The sequence below is a fragment of the Zeugodacus cucurbitae genome, chromosome 4, assembly GCF_028554725.1.
Source record: "Zeugodacus cucurbitae isolate PBARC_wt_2022May chromosome 4, idZeuCucr1.2, whole genome shotgun sequence".
Lineage (NCBI taxonomy): Eukaryota > Metazoa > Arthropoda > Insecta > Diptera > Tephritidae > Zeugodacus > Zeugodacus cucurbitae.
The window spans coordinates 74,126,893-74,153,267 of NC_071669.1; the positions used below are offsets into that span (position 1 = coordinate 74,126,893).

A 26,375-nucleotide genomic window follows, 5' to 3' on the forward strand; every position below is an offset into this window, starting at 1 on the left:
ATAATATTTAATATTTTATTTAACCCTTTCGGACCTGTTGGGACACATACATCACAGAAAAAGTTTTCTCATAACTAAATTTTTAATTTTCCATTTAAACTCATTTAAAACTGTCCCGTCTGGTATTTTGAAGTTCAGGTAACGGCTCTGTGTTTTTTATACTCTCGCAACAAAAGTTGCTAAAGAGAGCATTATAGTTTTGTCCACATAACGGTTGTTTGTAAGTCCTAAAACTAAACGAGTTAGATATAGGGTTATATATACCAAAGTGATCAGGGTGAGGAGTAAAGTTCAAATCCGGATGTCTGTCTGTCCGTCCGTGCAAGCTGTAACTTGAGTAAAAATTGAGATATCTTAATGAAACTTGGAACACGTATTCCTTGGCACCATAAGAAGGTTAAGTTCGAAAATGCACGGAATCGGACCACTGTCACGCCCACAAAATTTGGAACATAGGACCTATATAAACCAAACTTTCTGAATTCGTTTCTTTTAGCCGTTTCCTTATACAGTGCAAAAATGAAAGAAATCGGATAATAACCACGCCCACCTCTCATACAAAGGTTAGGTTGAAAATGACTAAAAGTGCGTTAACTCACTAACGAGAAACGTCAGATACACCAAATTTTACATAAGAAATAGCAGAAGGAAGCTGCACTGAGATTTTTTTACAAAATGGAAAATGGGCGTGGCGTCGCCCACTTATGGGTCAAAAACCATATCTCAAGAACTGCTCGACAGATTTCAATGAAATTCGGTATATGATATTTTCTTGACACCCTGATGACACTGGTGGAATATGGGCGAAATCGGTTCACAACTACGCCTACTTCCCATATAACTCAACTTTGAATTTCATCTGATTCCTTCACTTTATAAGATATACATAAGGTACCAATGAAGATAGCGAAATAAAACTTTACACAAATATTGTATATGATCCATGGCATCACATGTGAAAAAATTGTCGAAATCGGACCATAACTTTTCAATGCACTGGATATGAAGAACTCATGGTAATTTTTTTTTTATGGTAATTTTTCACCGAAAATATCGGTAATTCTCTCAGATATTTCAATTTAATTCAGAGAAAATCGTTTTCTTCTAATAGTATGTCTCTGTACCAGAAATGGTTAAAATCGGGCCATAACTCCTCATAGCTCTCATATAGCTAATTATAAGATTTTCAAAAATACGATGGAAACCGGTTAATATGTGAAATATCTTAGCCAAATTAAGTGAGCATATACTCTTAGATATAATGTATGTTGGTGATGAAATTGAGTGAAATCGGTTCAAGAATTACCTCAGTCCATATACTATATCTGATGATGTTCGTTATTCTATTCGATTTTATGCCGAATATATGGGTAAAATTTTGTGTTATCTTAAAAAAACTATAACAATAAATTGCGAGAGTATAAAATGTTCGGTCGCGCCCGAACTTAGCCTTTCCTTACTTGTTTTGTGCTAAAATTGTAAACAGAAGACGCTCAACTTTCTTATGAATGTTACTGTGCTTGCATCAATTGCTATTTTCTTGTGAATATTCAGTGATTTTAGTGAATATAAGTATTCAAAAGAGTGTTCTGGATCGCTGTATCTTAAACATTTCGGTATATTTCGGACTAGTTCTTTTTCTGTCCGAAAATAGTCTTTGCAAGCCAGTATTTTTTGGCTAGCTCGATGCTTAGCGATTATTTGCTGGGCATGTATTAAGTCAAGCTTTTCGACCAAAAGATGGGGATTTTTTACTGTTCTCAAAGATAAATTAATCTTACTTCCTTTTATCTTATTAAGATTTGGTGGGATTTTTACTCATATTCACACAGAGAAATACAGGTAATTTCTTAAGTATTCTCAAAATTAAATATAGAGGTATTTTCTCTCACTACATAGTTGGCTGGTGGTAGGGATATTTTTAGAGAGCTTCGTCGGACTTTTTCCTGCTGCTCGTTATACGTTCGTGCATGCGTAAGCCGTAGATAGTATATTAAATTAATTTTCCTTCTGTTTAGAACTTCTTGTTTCAAATTTGCTGTGGACTCCAAGATATACATACGCTTCAGTAAACCTGGGCATTATGGCATTAGAAGTACTAATCTTTATATTTCATTTCAGAGAGGGCTGAATTGAATACTTTTGAAATAATAAGCTTATTCATCGCCAAAAAAGCTTACTGCCTTCCCTAAATAAAAGCGGCAGCGGCAAATGACAGTCAAGAAATTATAAAGCCCATACAATTTGTATGGCATATACCGAAATAAAGCGTCGACGACGCTGAGCGGTTGAAAAATTCGATTTTGACAGAGCGTTCTGAAGTAAAGTTGGCTGCGAAATACGAAGTTTCGCTGTACACTAAAATTTTACAACAACAATTCAAGTAAACCTTTTGATATTTGATGTAAAGTTGCCGCTTTTATTTAGGGACGGCGCATCGTCGTTAACGCTGAGCAGTAAAAAACGTTCTGCCAAAGTTTTTATTTAGGGAAGATAGTTAATTTTCGTGGGTCCTTGCTTTCACAGCAAGTTATAGAAATAGAAAAGACTCGCAGTCTGTTTTTAGCTCTGGTTTTTATTTCAAGAATAGAATTTGTTTGCAATATATGTATGTATTTCTAGTTATTGAATAAGCACAAGAAATTCTTATTTTATATTATGACTATTATGAATATATTACACACCTACTCGTAGATACCTGACTAGGATAAATTCGATTTTATTGATAAGAATAACTTAAATCTATTAAGGAACGTTGTTGAACTTTAAAAGACTTTCGTAAAGCGACATTTTCATGGTTTCAGGCAGAATGAATAAGACCATTATGCCCATGAGCATGCCCAATACCCCTATGATGAAGAAGAACTGCGGTTCGTTGAAGTCCACGTAGAATACCAGCAGAGCCAGCGCTATTTGGAGAAATTGTTCGCACACCACCACCACAGACAAGCAGCATGCCTTCACAGAAACGGTAAACGCTTCTGACATGTAAACACTGGAGACCATCGAAACGCCGGCGCATATGAAAATCTGGTAGCACCACATTAGGTAGACGACCAACTCGAACGTCAGGTGGGTCAGTAAAACCAACGAAATTTGCTCGTAGATATACTGCAGTACACCGCCCATGAGAAATGCGCAAGTTCCAGAGAGGAGTAGGCAAATAACGGCGATCCTTCGCCGCCCATATTTGTCCACGCACAAAGCGCCCAAAATGCTGCCGAGCACACCGCAAAGCGACAAGAGATAAACACAGTTGATGGTACAATTCAGGCCCGTCATGCTTGCAGTGACGAAAGTGCGACTGACGGGGAGCGACAGCGCAATTGCTCCGTAACAGCGCAGCACGAGCACCTTGAGCAGCGGAGGTGTGTTGCTCCTGCGCACCGCCATCCATGTCTGGCCCGCATCGTGCCCCAGCATCTGTTTGCATTCCTCATGCCTGTGTGTCAACTCAATGCTAGGATAGTTGGCCGCTTGCAGCCGTTTCATCACATATGTGGCTGCTAAGTCGCGCTCTTGCATCTGCAGCAGCAGCGGCGACTCGAAGCGGTAGAGGGTGTTGCACGCGAGCGCACACAGTGCCACCAAGATCACCACAGAGCCGTGTAATTGATTGACGTGCAGCGAATAGCCCTCTGCCGGCTCGTACAAGAACCACAATCGCGTGCAAAGCAGCTGCAGACAGATGCCCAGCCAAAGAAAGACGCGCTCGCTGGAAACCAACAAACCGCGAATGTCTTTGTGCGCCACCTCCCCGGCTGTCACGAGGCCCTGTACTTGATTGATGCCATAAGCGCAGCCTTCCAATAGGCAACTGCTCAGAACGAAGGCAAACGAGGTGGGCGCGCAGACGAAAAGTAGGCCGCCAAGCAGGACAAGCGTGCCGCTGGTGCACTGAAATGATAACAAAAGCGAAAAGCGATAAGGCAAACGATAAATAGGCAGTTCAGCAGCAACTATCGCTAATTGTTCATATGCAAATTACGAAAGCGTTGTGCCTGTTCTATTTATTGGAAAGCACTTGCTCACTGAAGTGCGTGTGTAATCTACGGGCATTAAGCTGACTAAGGCCTATTTAGGTAGCATTATCGGTAAGTGCTATTTGTATCAAGTGAAGAGTGATACAGATAAGACACACAACCACCACCACTCATTCACCTAATCGAGGAAGTATGGTTTAATGATTTTTATTTCCAGAAAAAAGTATGGGTATTCCCCGCGTGCTCGATTGTTCAGAACCGCATCCACTTTCTCAGGAGTAACAGCATACATTCCCTTTCCACAATAACATATTATAACGAAATAATATGATTTACAGTGATCCCCACGTACTCGCTTGAGGGTTGAGTATAGAGCGTGTGCAGCGGCTTGAAGAACAAAATATTGGAAATATACAAGCTCGTACTAGGTCGTCGACCTCGGAGCGTTCCCCAGAGAGAAAGATAACGGACACCAAAGAGGTCGTAATCAAGTTTTAGCTCATTGTAAATAAAATACAATTTTAAGTTCGAATTTTCATCATTTTACTTTTTCAAAATGAACCCACCAAATAACGGGGAAAGTACATACCTATGTATGGGAGAGTGTGTATAAGTCTCAAGAAGTCTAGCTTCTACTCCACTTTCTGTACTACCATGGTATTAGGTTTCAATATCAAATGTCTAATTCTTATTAAGTATATCCGCAAGCCGTCTACTGTGCGCAGCTAATCAAGATAACTTACTGCTCAGAGCTATATAGAGAGCTGATAATGAAGGCCGACATGACAAGAACTCAAAATAAGTTTCTGTGTTCGGAGAATTGATAACGCTGAGTTGATCCCAATAAATCTGATATTTTGATAGACCAGCGTTTAATCAGCTTTAATGTCGCATTTTAAACCAGAATGGTAAGAACTGCCTTGCGGTAGAACAATTCTCGCAATCCATGTAAATTATGTGGGATAATTTAGGTACGTACTTGTGATATATTCTTGCTAACGCGTTGCACGAATGCCCCCGCCATGATTGCTCCTGCAGCAACGCCCACAAACCATGCGATCGTCAGTAGATGGGTCGCTATAAGCGCTTGCGAATCGCTTACAGGCTTCTCGAATACACACCAAGCCAACTTCAAGCCTCCAGCGAAGAAAATAGCAGACGCTGAAAGATAAAGACAAAAGTTAATAGCAAATATTTTTCGCCATTTATGCAACAATGAGATGTTCCCTTAACCATAATGGAGACTTCAATAATTTAATTTAATGTTCTTCATGAGTAGCCACTATTGGAGATCCACTTTTCTTAAGGCACATCACAGTTTATTGACTAGAAGCCAATATTTTATAAGCAAGCAGAGCTCACCTGAAGCCATTGCCTGGAATTGCAAGCGATAGCGGTAAAGCGTACGCAGCCACGTTTGTTTGCCCTCATCCTCGATGGTAGGCAGCAGAGGCATCGCGTCTAACTCGTCAGGGCTGATTTCTAATTTGCAGCTTGATGTCGAAAAGAACTTCGAACTACTCGCGTACTATTTTGACTATTTCTACTTAGGAATTTTACAACACTTTAACCGTGGGCACTTCGACAACGTCCATTCTGCAGAATGCTATAAGACGCGCGGTGGCGAGGTTCCGACACTTGCCATATACTCGCGCAATTAGAAACGCTTAAAACAGTTACAGATTCGCGTTTTAGTCAATTTAACATCCGGTAGTCACTCAGCGTACCGTCGTTTCGTTCATACAATGCTCGTTCGACTGATTCGAGACTGGATTGTATCGCCCAAGAAGCGATTGGTGCAGTTGGCGCGCTTGTGATAACATAGTTAGTTTGTGCCAACGTTTATTAGAACGCAGTTGTGTGTGTATATGTATTCCGGTCAATATTATCGAAAGTCAATATTTATCAGCGATAAGATAATACATTTACTAAATAATAAAAACATCATAGTTGACAGACCGCAGGCCGGGTGTCCCTTATGACCCTTGCTTTATGTTAATCAAGTATCGAAGAGCTCTGTCGAACTTCCCGCTAGATGTTTAATGTTCGAATCAATGCGAATGCTTTATTGGTGTAAAATACCATAAAAACAACTTAATTTGATAATTTTGATGATAGTAGTGGAAATCGAACTACGATCAATCGTGTTATAGCCACGCGCAATCGCACTTCTTACACCTGCTGGAGTTTATAAGTTTGATAAAACAAATGGGAGCTTAAGGAATGCCATATGATTACAATTCGTATTTACAATTGATCACTGAAATATATCAAAATCAATATTTTTTAAATATGTTTAGCTTTAAGTTCTAATCAAACAAATAGTACTTGCTTTTTGAACGGAACAAACAGTCCATTCTCCAATACACTTACTTACTTATGAGTCTCGAAAAAGTTTAAACAAGGAGTAGTACGAGCTGTACTAAAGTGAAATGAACTTGAACTTGACTAAACATTTAATAATAAAAGACAGTATTATGACTTTTCCAAATTTCTCTATGAAACAATTGTGGGAAGTTATGATTTCAGGAAGACTCCTCGAGAGAACATTGAAGTTCTTACTTATATAAACCTCAAATGTGAGAACTCTAGAAATACACTTGGGTCATTCTGGAATTAGAATGGGAACAATGCAACCCATCTGGCAGCTTTCGAGATGTAGCTCACAATTAATTTCGCCAATACGAAAATAGTATCATTCTTACATACAAATGAAGCTTTTTTTTTTTGCTTTTTTTATTCTGAATAATTAAATTAGTTTATTGAAATGGATAAATTAGGTTCAATATCAGAGATAATTACGGATGGACGAGATGTCAGCGTGGCTGGCGTGGACGCTCGCTATTAAGCGGTTATCAGCAATTAATAAATAAAGAATTCTCCGTTGAAAAGATAACCAAAACAAAGCAGAGCCATTGATTGATTTTATTGGTGAATATGGGTGTACGCTTGTGTGTATGTTGTAGTATTTCCGTTAGCTGCAGCAAATTGAACTCAAGTGATGTTCGCTAATATCTTCAACCAATGAAAATACAAGCGGTGAGCAACCAAAAATACATATGGATAAAACTAATATTAAAAAACAAAACAACTGTTACTGACGATGAAATTACGCACCTTTCTGCATATTCAACTGAAAAATTGTGTTTTTTGAGTTCTGACACTATTTATGTTAAGGAGCGATATCTACTTTAGTAACGAATATTGGTTTTTCACATGCATACATATAATGGTTTGTGTCTTGGTTGCAAAGCTTTACTGTGAGTTGCAACCATTTGCGATAGATGTCGCCAAGCAAAAGTATTTGTGTATTTGTGTTGTTTGTAGACTTATCCCGGCACTGGTAAGTATAAGCATGAATTCTACTTATATGTAGATTCCTAAATGACGTTTTAATATAAATAGTATATATGGGCTGATTTAGATAGATTTGCTATACAAAATAAAAACCTAATTTTTCTACATTAACTTTTAATCGAGTTGTAAATGAAATGCAATCTACGCCAAGAATTTGTTATTTCATATACGTTCTTTGTCCGTTGTCTGCGTTGTAATTTTTGATGTATTTTTATAAAAAGCGGTAATATTACTGGATGGTGGAGGTCGCTGCTGGAAATAATGGCTGTGATTATTGAGAAAATAGCAATCAACTCTTGAAACTTACCAACCTCTTATGAAAAGCAAAAACAAAAATGTATAACAGCTGATTTGCTATCGAGTTGCCGGCTGTGTGGAGGGAAAAAACTGGTTTCTCAATCAAAATTTTAATTGATCACATAATTTGGCTGTGTGAAAAGGCTAATCAAGATAGTATTAATTAATTTTAAAGTAATGTAAAATAAAAACAAGAAAAATCGTTAACTTCGGCTGTACTGAAGCTAATATACCCTTCACAGCTGCATTTCTTTTAGTAACTATTTGTTTAAGCAAATCTAAAGACATAAGAAAAAGTAAGCAAAAAAAAAGAAAACATTTTACTAATTATTTTTAGGCGGGTTGTTTGCTAGAAGCATTAAGGTTATACAGTTAACCGATCTGAACAATTTCTTCGGAGATTAAATTATTACCTTAAGTAGTAATCCATGTAAAATTTCGTGAAGATACCACGTCAAATGCGAAAATTTTCCATACAAGCCATTGATTCCGATCGTTCGGTTTGTATGGCAGCTATATGCTATAGTGAACCGATCTGAACAATTTTTTCGGAGATTAAATTATTTCTATGAACAATAACTGACACCAAATTTCGTGAAGATATGAAGTAACATGCGGAAGTTTTCCTTACAAGCCCTTGATTCCGATCGTTCAGTTTGTATGGCAGCTATATGATATAGTGTTCCGATATCGGCAGTTCCGACAATGAGCAGCTTCTTGAAGAGAAAATAACATCTGCAAAAAAACCGATATCTTAAAAACTGAAGGTCTAGTTCGTATATATACAGACAGACAGACGGACATGACTAAATCGACTCAGTTCAACATACTGATCATTTATATATATACTTCATAGGGCCTCCGACGCTTCTTTCTGGGTATGCCGATATACAGTTCGAATTTCTTTAGTCTACATACTTACATATGTACATATGAATATATGTATGTAATTATTATTTCTTCTTTCTTCCTAATATACGAACCGATGCACAAACATGCAAACTCCCATATGCCACAATGCCTTCTAAAGATTACTTACTTGCGTTCGCGCAAGTTACACAAACAACAACGATGCATAAGCGCAACCGCTTCCTTTCTGCTTTCGCGGTTGCGCCATATATAATATTTTAAATATTCCATATCACAACAATAACAATTTCAAAAATTCCAAAACTAAATTATATACATACATATGTACGTTCTTTGGTCCAGGGGAGACATAACAATCTTTTGATAAGCATTTTAAGAAAAAACTTGGAAACCACGTATTTATAAAGACCCAAATTAAGACTTTATTCTTGATCAAATAATATCGTGTCGTGAGTAATACGATTGAATTACGCTCAGCGTATTAAAAAATTTCTGAATTTTCTTTGAGCTTCTTGCAGTGAATCCTGCTTAGTCTCGGGCAAACAGAAAAAGCCTATAATAAAGAATACCAAATAAAATACACCAAATGTAATGAAGTAGGCGCCGAAAGTGTTTTGATCCGCCTTGCATACACCGATAATGAGTAAAACGAACATCTCCACAATGAAGGACAGAGCAATGTAATAGGGCTTCATGCGCAGCGGAAATGCTTCAGTCAAATATGCTGAAGACGAACTGCTGAAGAAGCTTGCAAACAGTCCGAGCACGAAGAGCATAAATAGCACAGATCCCATTTTCGACTGAGAGAAGATGTTGATTAAGTCATTGCAAATGGCGCCGATGGCGATCGCCAAGATACCGCAGAGAAGGGCGCCGATAAGCAGGACTACCTTGCGTCCAACCGAGTCCAAAGCGAAGGCTGCAATATAGGTGCCCAGCCACAAAAACAATCCAAATAGTATCCAAGGCCACGTAACGAAATTTTCTGTATAACCCACGGACGCCACCAAAAGTGCTCCAGAAATGACTGGCGAGAATGAGAGTGCAACCAACCCGCGAATTAAGCAAAGTTTTACTAGTGCCGGTATACCTTTGTCGCCGTTCGGATCGTTGGCTTGAATATAGCGTTTATGTTCCTCCAAACGCTGATATGTCTCCTGCGTTACCACGAATGGACGCTGGAGACGTCGTAGGCAATTGATGGCCTCCAGCTCGTTATTTTCCATCAAATGCTGAACGGGGGATTCGACCACCAAGAAGTAAGACATAACAAACGCTAAAACGGCATAAACGATAACGACGATCCCATGCAGTTGTGTGGTTCCAAATGAGTTGTCGAATGAAGTTGTTTTATGAGCATAGGCAGCCGTAAATACAATTTGCAGGTAAATTCCGAGAGTAACGCTGCCTGCCTCCAAAATTGCGGCGGCCATGCCGCGCCTACTACTGATCACCTCTTCGCCGATCAACACTATCATTGGCACGAACATGAGCCCTACAGCGAAGCCATTCAAGTAGCGGCCGACGGCAATGGCCCCGTATTCATGAGCCAATGCTACGAAGAATATGCCTCCGATCAGAACCAAAAAGGACGAAAATAGCTAAAAGGTAAACAAGTAAAGTCAAATTTTCGGTTGGCTTTCTTCAATTGCGATCGTACTTACATAAATGAGCCTCTTTGATACGCGGTTAGTGATGAATGCTGAGACTAAAGCTCCAATAATCGCAGCGATGTACCAGCATATCATAATATGCGTATCCTCTGTGAAGCCCTGCACATTGGTAAATCCACAGCTCCAAGCGATGTTCATGCCGCCCGAAACCAAAACGAGCATAGCTGAAATTGTATGAAATTAGTCTGATTGAAGCACTGCTCGGATAAAAAATGTGCAAATATTAAACAAACTCGAAGATATTAAGCTTAATTAGTGTACATCAACCTTCAGTTCAACTCCAATGTTAAAATTCAAAGTTTTTGTCGGGACTGAAAATTTTCGATTTATATTTGTTAAGTATAGAGTTATATATACAAGTGTTCAGGGTGACGACCAGAGTTCAATACGGATGTCTATTTGTCAATCCGTGCAAGCAATAGCTTAAGTAAAACGTAAGATTGCTTCATGAAACTTGGTACACGAGATCCTTGACACCTTTGTATCCTGTCTCATTAGGTACGTCCCAGTTGACTACAGGCAACAACTAAATTATTATAAATAAACTAAAACTTTTCTCATGACAGATTTTGATTTTGATTTTGACATGATTTGAAGATTTCTCGAAAAAATGCAAATATATATTAAACAAACTCAAAGATGTTAGGCTTAATTGTCCCTAATTGGTGTACATCTCTTAAATAGCAAATATAAGAATTTTATAAATAGTCTTGCCCCAAGAATCATTCGACAAATCGTCGTCACTAAAGTCGATTCTAAAATATCTAATATTTGAAGGTCATTTTAAATTAACGGTAATAAAGTTTAAAATTGTCAAATAAGTAGAAAATATTTTTAAAGATGCAGAAAATCGTATTTCTATTATTGGGCAGTTGTCGATTTGTATTATAAAAATACATTATATGTGAAAGTTTGGTTTGTTTGTTTTTTTTCCCATATCTTATCGTGATTACGGTGATTTGATAAATATAATGATACATATGTACCAGTACGTACGTTTGGATTTCTTGACGAAAACGAATATCGCTTCCGTTCCCCGCCAGAAAGATAAGCGACTTAGTTAGTTATGTATTTCCAGCACAGCTGTTAACTGTACTCGATTGGTGGTATTCTAAATATAGTTGTAAATATAGACGGTGAGAATTTGATAGGTGTGGTCGTTACTTATCTATCTATTTACAAACTAATTATGCATATAATAAAATTATCTTTAATCTATACTTCTATACTATTATTATAAAGAAGAAAGATTTGTATGTATGTTTGTAATGAATAAACTCAAAAACTACTATGCGGATTTCAAAAAATTGTTTCGCCCGAGTAACATGGGCTATATTGATTGCTAGAATCTCAACTTTCTGGACATAGTTCCCAGGTGAGGATATCAAAAAGACTCCGTGGTGGAGAATCTTAATATGAAACTGAAAATTGCCTTGCAAGTCATTCCTTCTCTTCTCTTCGCATCGTAATGGAGAGTCGAGTAACGAGGGCTCGCAGCTGCTTGCTGAAAATAAATTCAAAACCTTCCAAGTACGTGCTTGAAGAAAAAGTATTAGAAATATACAAGCTCGCACTAGGACGTCGAGCCCACGCAAGAAATGGGAAAATACATAAATATGTATGGGAGAGTGTGTTTAAGTGTGTAAAAACTTATAACTTTTGAAATGTTTGTTTAAACCCGTGCGAAGCCGGAGCGATCTGCTAGCTTATAATAAAGTTATAATGTGTTATATATTAATAGCTTTATTATAAATTATAATATTCATATATAATGTTAATTGAGCCAATTAGCAAAGCTATAATGCAGTGAAATAAAGAGCGGTCGGCAATGATGTACTCAGTTAAGAAATCATCGCCCTTTCGTCGGTTTTTATATATGTATTTCTTTTTTGATCTTTTTAACTTTATATTCTGTTTCCATTCTCTCCTTTGTCTGCGTCTTAAATGTCAAAGAGTCCAGCAATAGCACTTGAACACTGGCATTCAAGCATTCCAATTGCACAGAAATGCTGACGCCTTTTGTTTTGACGATTACAATCGAGACTTTAGCGCAAACAAAGCATCAAGAGACTTGATAAACAGCGGGGGAAATCACCAATGTAAATTCCCCTTTTTACACTTTTGCCACACACGCTTGCAATGATTGCACATTCCCAACTCTTTTAAATCACAGGGAAGTTCTTCCAGATCTACAGCAACCCACGAGTAAATTTTAATGAGTTAATCTGGAGTTTTTGGCACTTACTGTACGCAAATCACTCAGAATTCAGAGGAACTTGTGACTTGATATTTGTGAAGATTTCGGGGCCGGCATTTTCGATGCTATCAAACTGTCGAACTAATGAGTAATTACCTGCTCCAGCTGAGTTCGTTTGCGGCTTATTGGCTCGGTTGCGTTCGAACCAACCCTCCGCAGGCGGTATACTTTGTAGCGGCTGTTGCGGGTTGTAGGCATACACAGTTGGTGGGACAGAGGCTTCAACATGAACAACAGCGGGTGTAAAATTTTGCGCAGAATTCGATGGGGCAGCCACTGTAACGACGTGTACTGTTTGCTCCGTTGCGCCATAAGTTGGCTGTCCAGCCGGCTGGACAGGCGGATAAGCGCCACGTTTTTCCATGTATACTATAAACTTGTTATTATTGTATTAAACTGAAAATAAACAGTGCAATAGACAATTGATAGGCAACTGCTGCTCAACCGCTTTCTTTCTCAGTCGCGCTCGTACTGAGTTTTCGAAATGGAAACAAGCTCCGCGGAGTCAAATGTTCGCTTGTTTAGGTATGTGTGCGCTGTGTGCTTGAGTGATATCAGCTCTTACACACTCAATTATCGCCAATCGCTGCCATAATTTTTATGCATTTTTGTTTTGTAAAATAATCTCTCTAACATGCCTGCTTATCGCTCTTTCGCGAATTGCAACGAACATACGAGTGTTCAATAAATAGTAAGCTAGGAAGGGCTATGTTCGCGTGTAACCGAAAATTTTGTACTCTTGCAATTTATTTATTTAATTGTATTAATATAACACACAATTTCACCCACATATTCGTCATATACATATGTATATGGTAGAAAGTCCCTTGAAAGTTTAAAAACCTTAATATTAGGTATATGGGAGCTAGGGGAAGTTATGACCCGATTTCACTCATTTTTGGCACGGAGACATATTAATGGAAGAAACATATTCCCTCTGAATTTAGCCAAAATATCTAAGAGACTTACCTATATTTTCGGTAAATTTATTAAAAGCACTGATGTCCTCATTTTTGGTATCTGGGGCTTTGAAAATTTATGGTACGATTTTAGCGATTTTTAGACGGACAGATGCTACACTATAAATGCAGTTATTGTGCATAGTTCTGTTTCGTTACCAACACCGGTAAATGATCCTAGACGGTTTGGTTGATATAGCTTTAGTAGTTCACGAGATATGTACAAAAACATAGTAGGGGACGGGGCCATGCCCACTTATTGGATGTTACATACAACCGGTTTGTGAACAAAACTATAATTATAATACTCTCTTACCTACTTTGTTGCGAGAGTATAAAAATGCTCACACTAACAAAGAGCTTCCATACGTTTTTTATTTTTTTACTTATTCTGCGAATCGATCATATGATGATGTATACACTTGTATATATTTTGACCTGATATTTATGACTTGAGCATATGAGGAGTGTAATATATCTGTGAAACACATGTGTGGATTAGTCACAGTCTTGACGATCAAATCGAATATTTCTTATCGATCCATGTCGATTTTTGCGAACTTGGATGGATTTGCTTTTGTTTGCTAAACAAGTTGTATGGCGCATATTCGCTGAAAGAGGAATGCTTGAGTTCTGGAGGAAGTGCTGACATGAAGTTTCTGCGTAAATGCTGTCAGTTCGTTTGACTTTTACAATTGTTTGTTTTCACTCTTTTTTCTAAGTAAATATGCAATTAAATAAAAGATAATTAGAAGAAGTTCCAATTTTTATTGATTAAAGTTTTATTTGATTTTATAATTGTAGTATCTCTTACGGTATATTCTTAAAACTATGAGACATTTACAGTTAGGTAATTTTTTTTCGTTTATTACATTATTATAGTGATTCTATTATCATTTAACATATACAATACACACATCTAAATAGTTTCCTTAGACGCCATCCATAAACACATTTTAGCAAGTGAACATTACATATCTAAGTCTTAAGTAATATGTTTTACACATTTCCTCCTTTCTAACGGGTGATTTTTTTGAGGTTAGGATTTTCATGCATTAGTATTTGACAGATCACGTGGGATTTCAGACATGGTGTCAAAGAGAAAGATGCTCAGTATGCTTTGACATTTCATCATGAATAGACTTACTAACGAGCAACGCTTGCAAATCATTGAATTTTATTACCAAAATCAGTGTTCGGTTCGAAATGTGAAATCCGCTTTTTTATCGACAAATTTTGTTCAGCGATGAGGCTCATTTCTGGTTGAATGGCTACGTAAATAAGCAAAATTGCCGCATTTGGGGTGAAGAGCAACCAGAAGCCGTTCAAGAACTGCCCATGCATCCCGAAAAATGCACTGTTTGGTGTGGTTTGTACGCTGGTGGAATCATTGGACCGTATTTTTTCAAAGATGCTGTTGGACGCAACGTTACGGTGAATGGCGATCGCTATCGTTCGATGCTAACAAACTTTTTGTTGCCAAAAATGGAAGAACTGAACTTGGTTGACATGTGGTTTCAACAAGATGGCGCTACATGCCACACAGCTCGCGATTCTATGGCCATTTTGAGGGAAAACTTCGGAGAACAATTCATCTCAAGAAATGGACCCGTAAGTTGGCCACCAAGATCATGCGATTTAACGCCTTTAGACTATTTTTTGTGGGGCTACGTCAAGTCTAAAGTCTACAGAAATAAGCCAGCAACTATTCCAGCTTTGGAAGACAACATTTCCGAAGAAATTCGGGCTATTCCGGCCGAAATGCTCGAAAAAGTTGCCCAAAATTGGACTTTCCGAATGGACCACCTAAGACGCAGCCGCGGTCAACATTTAAATGAAATTATCTTCAAAAAGTAAATGTCATGAACCAATCTAACGTTTCAAATAAAGAACCGATGAGATTTTGCAAATTTTATGCGTTTTTTTTTAAAAAAGTTATCAAGCTCTTAAAAAATCACCCTTTATTTAAATGTAAACGCTTATCGTCAATGTACTTATGATTGTATATTGGGAAAGAAAAATAATTTGTGTTTTTGTGTAATATTTTTATATACAGATTTGCTTAGCTTGGAATACAAGTACTCATTAGCAACTAGAAGGATAGTTGTGTACTATATGTATATGTATAAAAACACTTATTGCATATATTTAACCAAACTGCAAGGAATATACTACAAATGAGTCTCACCAAAGTATATTGCCTGAATTCATGACTTCTTTCAGTAAAAACACACAATTTTTTTAAGATTTTTTAATGAAGTGCGGTGACAAGTCCACATAACTTTCTTAGTTTCTGACGTCATGTACAGTTAGTACATTTATTTTTGATTTATTTTATTATCTAATACTTTTTTATCGATTATTCGATTCCTCGCAGGTGTTCCTAGTACACAAGAAAAATGTACTAACCGAAATTGTAAATCATCAGTTTTCGTATTATTTTCGTAAACTCGTAAACTAGATAAGAAGACAGCTGATATTACATTTTAGACTTTTAAGATCACCTTTACTGCGGGATATTTTTTAAGACTGTATAACAACAATAATATGATCTCATCACTTCCATAACCACTCTTGGCGAATATTGTAACAGCTCTTCCCCCCAATTTGATTATTCGTATTCAGTGTCCACCCGATACATTTAACAAATTGATCGTGAAGTGAATCGAAGATGCCAGATTAGTCGTGAGTAGAATTTAAGAGCAGTCCACTAGAACACCTGTAAAGAACAGTGAAACTCTAGAAATACCGTAATTTTGATTTGTGGACACTTAACTGTGAGTCATTGAATGTTCGGAAGAGCTCGGCCCTCCTACAACCATACAATCGTATGTATATATACATACTTACAAGCAATATACGAGTATATATGTATGTACACATGAATAACTGTAATTATCACTACTTACTGCTAACTTCACAACAAAACATTATAAATTCTATACAGTTACATTTAGGGGTATTTCATACCCTTTCAAAACATTTTCAGTTTGATAACTTTTAATTAAACTATTTCATTACTGACATTACATCCTAATTACCACCCGGCGTTCGGCGGCTTGCACAAATGTTTATGGCTTTTATGGATTTGTATTTATCCACTTTGAGCATAGCTTATTGCACTACATACTAGATAAAATATACGCACATGCGCATACAGACGAGTGCGTACATACTTTGTAATTAGCCGACGAAAGTTTCATGAATTTCACTACTTGAACTGTTTAGAGTACTTGTGGCCGCACTTCGCCCAGCCACCAATGCAAGCACCCGACCATACAAATTCACGGCGGCGACGCAAGTAGGCCGCTAGTTGCCCACCTCCAGCCGTCTATGCCCTGCCTCCGCGCTCTGGTGTGTGTGGTGGTTGGGGCGCCCTTGCCTTCTAGCCTCCTTGCCTCCCTGCCTCCTTGTCGATTAGTTTATCACCGTGCAGATGAGTACGCTCGCACAACGGCGCCAAAGTTCACTGCCTCCGCTAGGCTTTGACGTTGCGTTTGCTCTGGACGTTGGCGGTAGCCAACACCGGCGATGCCACGCTGCGTCAGTTGTTCGGTGGAGGGCGCAACTCTGCTGTCGACTAATGTCACGTTGCTGCAACGCAACAGCGCCATCGCAAGCAGAGCGACAATACTACTGCCAATTTGTCGATGTTGTTGTTGCTGTTGTCGATGTCGTGACTGTGGCCTCTGTTGCTGCTGCTGGAGGGGCTGACGCTGTGTGGAAGCGCTTCTGTGGCTGAGGCCATGGCTTGGGCTCAGCACTCTTGCATGCCGGTGATTTTTGCTTTGATCGTTGTTGTTGTGCTCGGTTATATGGCCAGTATTTTTGCAGAGAAATGTTGATATTTGCAACAGAATGAACGCGCCGACCATAGCGCTGATCAGCTTGGTCGGCTGGGCTGCGGCGCTGTGCCGAGCTGTGGGCGCAGAATTGGTTTGCATCGCCTCTGGTCGCTCACCTGAAAGTGAAAACACGAAAACAGTTACTCACTTGCTAAATAAAAGAAATGCTCATAGCAGAGTGCAGAGGAAATTTATATAGCAGTACAGTTTACATCAAATATTGTTTTCCGCGAAATTGTGCGCAAATTTATACATCCGCCTCCATGCACAAGTAGTGAACTAAGTCGAGCTTTAAGTTAAACTCAAAATGATACCGAAGACCACTTGCACAACTGTGTTTGACACGAAGCAAGGCATTGACATCGGCAAAAAGTGTGGAAAAGAAAAGGAGGCGCATGTGTATAAGCAGCACTATTGCACATTTAACTGCGGATTTTCCTGCGGATTTCAAATTTAATATTGATTTCGTACTTTTCAAGGGATTTAACAATGAGTGTGCCCTCAAAAAACAAGACTAAGAATTTGCTTTTTGTTTTGGTGTTGTTGAAGATGAACGGTGACTCAATTTTCGTATGTATGGTAGAACTGGAATCGTCAAAATTAAACTAAGAGTTGCTTGAAAACTGTAATGAGTATCGTTGCAGTTATAGTATACGGAAGATATTCAGTCTTGTGATTTGGTTATCAGTAAGGCATTTAACAAAGATAACTAAACAAAGAATATTCCAATAATATTGTCAAAATATGAACAATTAAAGGGTATCGTTGCGTACTCGTACTACTTCTTCAGCTGAGATTATGTTGAGTTTATGGTGTATATATCAGTTCATATAGAGGATGCTTTATAACCAACATATAGCGAATACATGATTTCTAAAAGTCATTTCCGTTATTTACATTTCATTATGAAACTATATCTGGGTCAAAAAATGGTCTAAATCTAAATCTTCTTTTGTACTAGTTTTAGTTCAGTTTTTCAAGTCAAGCATTAGTGACTGGATACATTAATATTTGATTTCACAATTTAATCTTAAAGAATGGTCTCTTCAGCGTATAGTATCCTTTACATACCCTGTAACACGTGGACGCGCAAGCTTGCTATCTCAGTGTTCGATGGGTAGCACGAATATTTGCCTGAGTCCAGCAGATCAGCATCATTGATTAGTAGAATTGATTTGGTTTCTTCAGATTTGATGGTTTTGAATTTTATGCGACCTCCAGATGTCTCCTCCGATAAAACCTGTGAAATATAAAAAGGTAGAGTAAACGATAAAGAAGAAAAGAAAAAAAACAGCGAGAATACTTATTTTATCTGTCTTCAGCACTAAAATATACTAGTGTGTGTATGTAGATACATAAGTACGTGTATTAATGCAAATGAGTTAATGCGGATATGGGTTAGTGAGCTTGCCTCGTTGTAAATATGGGAAATTCGATTTTCGCATATAAAATTAACATCACTTTCCCTCGTAAAAGCTATATCAATACCGTTCAGCAGCCCGTCAGCCCCTTTGCACTCGCGCCCGGGTTTTTGTTGGTTCTCTTCTTTCTTTCCTTTCTTTTATACGCGAACTGAAGTCTCATTTGCATGGGGAAAGATTCTTATTTTAACCAATGAGCTCTGAAATATTCACATTCCGGCGCTACTTGCTGCACGGGATATTTTAGCTGTTTACTGTCAAAATTGCCAACATGAAGGATGTGTTCACAAATAGGGATAATGAAACTGTCGGAGGCAATTTTATATTTCGCAAAATACTTGAGCGACTTGAACCAGATTTGGTTCGCAATGTCATTATGTTCTCAGTGCTTTAAAATACGTCCCCTAAATCTCTGATCGGAAATTGGACAACATATTCCCTTGATTGACAGTGCATAATGTTCAGAGTGTGAGACATCTCAGCGAAATGAACTATATTATGAACTTATTCGGTCCATGCCTGTCCCTTACAAGTGCAATAATATTTTGGTGCGCACGTACTTTATTCTTCCTTACTTGTTTGCGCTACTTGCGAGATTCTTTCGTTTAGGTAAATGCCGCATTCTCTTTGTTGTATTTATTTTCTCGCTTTTCGCTCAGCTAGCACAAACACTGCGATACGATCTGCTTTAAAGTGGATTTCCTTGATCCTCCTGCCACCCACTTGCACCCCCTTTTCAAGTGAAGTTTTAGTGCCGCTTCATGTTTTCCATTGCATGAATGTGGCAATTGCAAGTGGCACGCTCGTTAAATCTGAGGCACGCTCCGGGCGTTCAACGTGCATGTCGCGAGCATGAAGGCGTCGCCGCGTATCAATTGCCACGCTGCTACTAATACAATTTTAAACGAAAATCACCGCCAGCTCTCAGGCGACGATTTCCCCGCATTCTTCGCACCCGGAAGTGGGCGTTCGCTGAGAACGAAAGTCTACATACGTACTCGCTGTGCCTTCGATGGGAGTTGCGACAGCGCGGATCGAAGCGTTCGACTGCCACCGTCTGTGCGCATTGCATGCTCCTGTCCTCTTTGGCGATAATAAATGAACCGAGTATGTGCGATGTTCGATAAAGAATTGCCGCGATAAAAGTTCTTAAAACTGGTTACATGTTCGTTCCCACGCAGCCGAGTGCGCTCCGCTGGCGCGACGTTGCGATGGCGGTGCGATGGCTGTGCGGCACTTGAACTCGATAATTTATTGGTAAAATTTTTTGGTGGCGTGCCAACATGAAAACTATGCTTTTGGTATGAGTTTGCGGGCGGCCGCCCGAGTCAGTGTGTGTGAGCAGGCATCAGAGCACCGCCATTTTCGGCAAATGTTTTGTGTCGAACAGTGAGCGTTAAGTAAATATGCTGCAATATGCTCGGCTCCGTCTTGGATATGAAGCGCCTTAATTAACCGCCGTTCAAATTTGCCTTCAGTGACGGTTAATTCACCCGCTGCACTATTTTAAACGCACTAACGGGTCTACATAAGGCCCCTAAATTATTTAGCTCTTCAATTATTCACTCTGCAGTTATTTAAGAGCCATCGAAAGAACTTTTGTATAAAAAATTACAAAAGCTAAAGAGGGTCTGATATCCACAAACTTTGCCCGTATGTTTGTTCAAAGAGAGCCTTGCATATGGTACTTACCTTATCTTGATGATACCAGAAGATGTGCGTCGGTGGCTCGGGACTGAACTTTATTACGCACGTCAGATTGATGGTGCTGCCTTTATCCACATACAGATCGGGTCCACCCAGTATGCTTGCGGTGGGCACTGTTAACCAGGAGTAAAAGAAAAGAAAGAGAAAGGCAAATTAATATTCGAGTTAGTGATTATTGTACATGCATGCAGAACACATGTAGTTTAGTAGTATGTATCAAGGTGCTATTTATAGACAGTAAGCACTATTTCCGGTTGTATGCCTTGGCACTACACCAGATAAATTTTATTTACTCTAGTAAATGCATGTACATATGTTGCTCATGTAATCGAGTAACAGCAAGCGCCTATTGCTGGCGAGTTTTAGTACGACAACAACAACTAGCATTGTTTAGTAGAAGCTCCAACACTAATAACAATAACAACAATACTGACACTTTGATTATTTCTGGGAATGGCATAAAGCGCATTACTTACGAAGTCGAGTGAGCAGCATATGCTTCTGGAATTTTATGAAGACATGCGTCTGCTGCTCTAATACTCGTTCTTCTGGTGCACAGAGGAAAAAGCTCTAAGGAAGTTATTGTTAGCTGACTTTAGGGGGATTACGCATGCAGTTATTTTCTTAATTTAGTTGCCATTGCTTGTGTGTGTGTGTGCATTTCCTAACCTAATTGTACTGTTTATCGATGAGAATTTAAGGATTTCCTGAAGTTGACTTTATTCCATTAATTTATGTTGGAAACTGAAGCTATTACATGTGAATCACTAAGAGCATAGTATATCACTAGTACAAATATTATTATTATTGATTTTAGATACAACTAGTCCGCTTGTTCAAAATTAGGTGTTTTCGGTATTCAAACAGAATACGATACTTATAACAAAGCTATGCAAGCTAAATGCTGACTGTCCCTGTTGTAATGAAGCTGATAACTAACTATTTACTACATTACATTCATAACCATTATTGTACAGTTGTCAACCATTACTGACACTTTATTATGCTAACGATAGATAGTCTTTGTTTACTACCAGTTAAATGAAATGCCGCCGATTTAGTAGCTGCACATAGCCACATCTGACATACGGAAATTTTACTGCCGGCCATGGGGGACTTTTATGTTTCGCTGGTAGAACTGTGAGATAGTTAAAGAGCTCTCCTTTCCACAAGTTATAGTAAAACTGTTTGTGTTTTATAAACTAAAAAAATCAAATGAAATGAAAACAACTTTCATGTCTTTCTAACTGTGTTATTTGTTCCTTTTGTGTTGTATTTGTTTATTTATGGCATTTCTTTGTCGGCAGTTACAGGTCGATTTGTGCGTTGTGGTTTTCTGCGACTACACCCACAGGTTAACACAATTAGATTATGGCCATTTAACGAGCATTTGCCTACCGTTATCTATACACTTATACTTATGTGTTTCTCATGGATAAGTGTATTTTAGTGCAAGCACTTATTGTTTTTGTCTATACATATTGTATTTAGTATTATCCTCATTTCATATTATTCTCAATATATCCTCATCATTAGTTAGCAGATTTATTTATGTATATCGAATAAACATGACTAGAATTGTTTTTGCGAAGGAAATGGCTGTTAATTATAAACTATCGCTTTATTGAATTGTGATTACATGAAAGAGCCAGAGTTCCAAAACTTCTTTTGAAGAAATCTTCATTGCACTAAATGGGACTGTGGTATAAAAGGAAGAGTCAACGTAATATCCTCAGTACCAATTGGATAAAAAAAATCGTGAGTCGTGAGCTTTTTCTCTCAATTGATGTGTGTATATGGTGTTAATCCAAATCTTAATAATTATACAGACACTTTAAAAACAAAAAAAAAAAAATTTTATTATCCTTAAAAATACTTCCTCTATTAGGTTTCCTACTAAACACTGCTTAAGCGAAACGTGTCTATACTTTGCGTGCACCATAGGAAGTTTGCAAGGCGTATGCCCAACTTTATTTATGATGCCTGCAAGGGGCGTTTCTCGATATTTCGGCAACACTGGCTTATTTCTATTACAATAGCAATTTCATTTCATTGTTTATACACTCGTCCTAAGCTATATTTCTTTCCGGTTCTTTTATTGCCATAATTGGCAAATGTATGGAAATGTCCGACAGCTGGAAATACTTGTTGTTAAGCGATGGAAATTAGACTTCGTTGACTCCCGATACCCCACCAGCAGATGTGAATCGAGATAAGGTTATGCAAGGACTAGTTCTGCGGCTGATCGGTTGCTGAATGCTTCAAAGTGCTTTTATATAAAACGTTTATATTAAAGGGAAAGTCAAGGGGTGTTTGTTTCTGTAAGTACGAAAGCATAAATGCATTTGACTACGTATTCCACACATGCCTTAGTATATATCTCAAAAACTTTATGAACTTTCAGAAGAACTAAATGCGAGAAATCAAAATAACAATGTTGTTAACTGGAAAAAAGGTAGAAAACGACAAAGGAAAAAAGAAAACAAAAACTCAAACAAACAAGAACAGCAGCGATAAAACGCAGCAAAGGCAATGCCACTTGCGAACTGTAGCTGCTCAGCGGCAGCGGCCGTAAAAAAACTTGTAAAATTGTAGTAACTTTTTGCCAACTGCCAACTGCCTGCTGCCCGCCGCAGGGCGAGGCGCCGATTCGCCAAAACAACAGAGCGAAGAAAACACGCCTCAGGTTTGGCTTCAGCTTCTGCACAATTTGCAAATAGCGCGCAAAATGCTCTGCTACGTTTGTCTGTCTGTCTGTGTGCTTTATAATTTTCTGCCAACCGCAATAAACGCCACCTCCGAGTCGGTGGTGTGTAAAGGGGCAGGCCTCGGTTGTTATCAAAATGTTGAATTGCTTGTGCACGCACTTTTGCCCGAGGCAACACTTGGCTTAACTTAACTTGGCGGCGTTTGCGTACAACGCATGTGTGCGCACTCAAACATACCTCATAGGAAGCACACATGCACTGCAGACACCGTTAGTGTTATCATCGGCCTTTAGTATGTAACATAAGACTTTGTGTGGCGCGTTTATCTAAACGAGCTCCAGCGATTGTGTTGGCATTTACTTATATTATTCGCCAAGCGAGGAACTTTTGCTCGTCTATTCTACTTCCGTTTGCGTGGGCAGTGCAACTGTGTTCATTTATTGTGAAAAAAAAACAAAAGTTCATGGCGACCTTGACTGCGCTGTGATGGAGTAAGCGAGTCGAGATTTTTATTTCCGCCATGTACCACGAATTGCAAACTCTCTAATTTGGGCTCATATTTGGGGAACGAAGTCCAAGACTAGACACTAACTTAATTTTGCTAAATAAATTTTTCGCATATTAACCGTTATTGTTTTGTGGCCTATTACGAGTTCCATTCACATGCATGTTTAAATAATTAATTCATGCCCTGCGTATCTCACGCTCCGGCCGAAGCCAATATCACCTTACTTCTTAAAATTTATGCGATGACAGATTTTGGTCATTAAAATCTCATTATCCGCACTTGTGATTGTCGTCAGCACTCAGATGCGGTGGAAAGTGTGTTTATGTGTATGTGTGTGTGGGAGGTCGTGTTTACTACATGAAAAGTGCGGATTAAATGTATTAAGTTGGGGGTAAGTACATCTCAAATGAGATAAGTAAAAACAAAGGGATGAAGAGGAATCGAGGAGTCTTCTGTTGAACATCTTGTCCATAATGTTAAAAATAAATTTGAATATCTTCAGAGTTGCCTCTTTATGCATGAAACATATGGCTGGTGCTAATAGCGGAATCACACTTCACTGATGTTCTAACAAATTTGGTACGAGATCAAGGCGGTTTAGTCTCGTCGACAACACAGAATTATGTTTCGATTACAAATGCAGCCCGATTACTCATACCACACGTACGCCTCGATGTACAGCTTATGCAAAGCCGTGTTTTGGCAGCAGCCCATGCAGCTAATGCAGTGCATCCTTTCCGTTGGGAATCGGCATAATTAGATGTTAATTTGCTGTTGACTACCCATTTGAACACACACACACGCACATACGAATCTGCTCTTGGCGGCACATCCGTTGCAGCTGCCGTGACAATCATTCGCCGCATTGAGCGGCGCACAGCAACAACACGGCGAGCAGCTGCTCGGCAGCACATGCTCGTCCTCATAATTAATTTGTGCTCAACAACTGGCACGCCGCCGCATGGCAGGAGGCGAAGCTTCGCAGCATATCAATTTCAAACTTTGTCCTGCAAGCGACTGCATCCACGGCTGCACTTGAGCGGCTGGCATGGAAATACGCAGCATTCCGCGTTTTGCTGTTATTAGTTGCAGCATTTTATTTAATTTCATTGCAAGTGTAAAAAGTTCTGATTCATTTTACAGTTTTTGGAGTGCATAATTAAATTGGAATTGTACAATCTACTTTTATTGCTCGGCTAATTACAATGCTGTGTTGGTGATTAGGACCTGAAGTGGAGCTGAGTGTTCCTGTCGCTCATTGCTTGCCATTGGATGTAGATTTCCGATGCAGAATAATTACAGTTACATTTTGATTGGCAAATACTGTGAGCAGCAGCAGTTTATCTTCTAACACTATTATCAATTCAGCAACAAATGATTTTCCTCATAAATTGTGTTAATTTATGCGACAAAACATTAAGGAAATGACAAGCCTTCCCAAACTGCCTTCGAAAGCGAGTGTGTGCTCAGCGCATGTACAAATATCCGTTAGAATTACTGTAATCAAAACTGCTTCCCAAATGCGAACTTGGAAAGTTGGAAAGACAAATAATGTGCGACTCTGTTGACTTTCGAGCGACTTATTAAAGCGCTTAGCGTTGTCAAAATGGCAAACTTATGCCGAACAGCTGCCTGCTTACACACATGGCTGTCGCACAATGCCTTCAGTTACCCGACAATGCATTGTAATTGTAATGAAATTTGCTCCTTCAACCGAGCTGTAAATTTAATAATTATTTCTTGGTGCACCCAGAAGTGGCAGCTTAGTTTCAACGAGCGCATTCGAGAGCCTGCAAGGGTAACTACCTACATATTATGTCACACAGGCATTGAGTCGATTGTGTGGATATGAAGTGCCGCATTGCACATTCCCACGGACGACATTTGTTTCACATATGTATGTGTGTGTGTGTATATGCGATAAGCATTTGTATTTTTATGCGAACGTCTGCGATTGAATATGTGTTCGCCTTTATGAGTATTTAGAAATCATTGTGGTATTGTGATAGTGTGCGTGTGTATGTGTTTGCTTTCAATATAATTACAAATACACACTTGCAGTTTTGCAACTTCGCTCTTGTAGCTTATACAAATACAAATAAAACGGGAAAATCTTCTCATTCTGTGTTGTCATTAAAGTTGGGTATGTTTTTATAATATGACAGTTCTACAGTTTCAAAACTTTGATTATTGCTACAAAACTCAAGAAGTGTCCTGAATTTGCACACATACACGGAGTGCAAAAATATGGGGCTTAAATCGTCTGGAACCGGGCCTGAGATTGATATAGTTCAGACGGTAGGAGAACTCTTTATTATTCGGTCTTAAACCTTGCTTCGTGCCACAAAAGCTAATTAATACGATGTTTGATTAGACTTTTCGTCTAGCAGATAAAACGTTCGAATCACATCTTTAGTTTAATTAAAATTGATTTTTTGAAAAAATAAATCTTTATGCAAGTAGAGGGGAGATTATATAACCATCTAAGTCCCTGAAACATATTCCTTTTAGTATTTTTTATCAATGTTCTGGAGGGTAGTTGGATCGAATTCGATGGCTTAAACGACCTTGAGTTTCATGTCAATAAAAGTTGCTGTGTCCATCACAGAAGAAGCTTTTAATAAACATTAATCAAAACAGTTAGTTTTCGAGGCAGTGCAAATTCTGGATATTGACCTGCTCTAAAGTAGCTTCTCAGTAGTTGTCAGCTAGGCAAGAGCTCATAAATGAGGAGTATTTAAACATGAGCGACTACAAACACTTTGCACCCATTGACACTGGGGAGGGGAA

General features: G+C 38.6%; 2 protein-coding genes across 4 annotated transcripts in view; both read right to left on the minus strand.

Moving 5' to 3' along the window:
- Nucleotides 1-2,555: 2,555 nt before the first annotated feature.
- Nucleotides 2,556-12,926, minus strand: LOC105220433 (uncharacterized). Its single transcript, XM_054229939.1, has 6 exons — nt 12,534-12,926; nt 10,172-10,344; nt 8,984-10,108; nt 5,346-5,511; nt 4,963-5,144; nt 2,556-3,897 (listed from the first exon to the last, which is right to left on the minus strand). Exons 1-6 carry the CDS (start codon nt 12,799-12,801, stop codon nt 2,746-2,748), a joined length of 3,066 nt encoding a protein of 1,021 aa, XP_054085914.1. The 5' UTR covers nt 12,802-12,926; the 3' UTR covers nt 2,556-2,745.
- Nucleotides 12,927-16,497: 3,571 nt separating this feature from the next.
- The window catches only part of LOC105212934 (uncharacterized), a 126,650-nt gene continuing 116,772 nt past the window's right edge, over nt 16,498-26,375 (minus strand). For all 3 annotated transcript variants that reach the window (XM_011185316.3, XM_054228862.1, XM_011185317.3), the window contains 3 exons: nt 20,355-20,482; nt 18,313-18,481; nt 16,498-17,357 (listed from right to left, as the gene is read on the minus strand). In XM_011185316.3, coding sequence (XP_011183618.2) covers nt 16,822-17,357; nt 18,313-18,481; nt 20,355-20,482 — 833 coding nt within the window. In that variant the 3' untranslated portion in view covers nt 16,498-16,821. The remainder of the gene's footprint in view (nt 17,358-18,312; nt 18,482-20,354; nt 20,483-26,375) is intronic.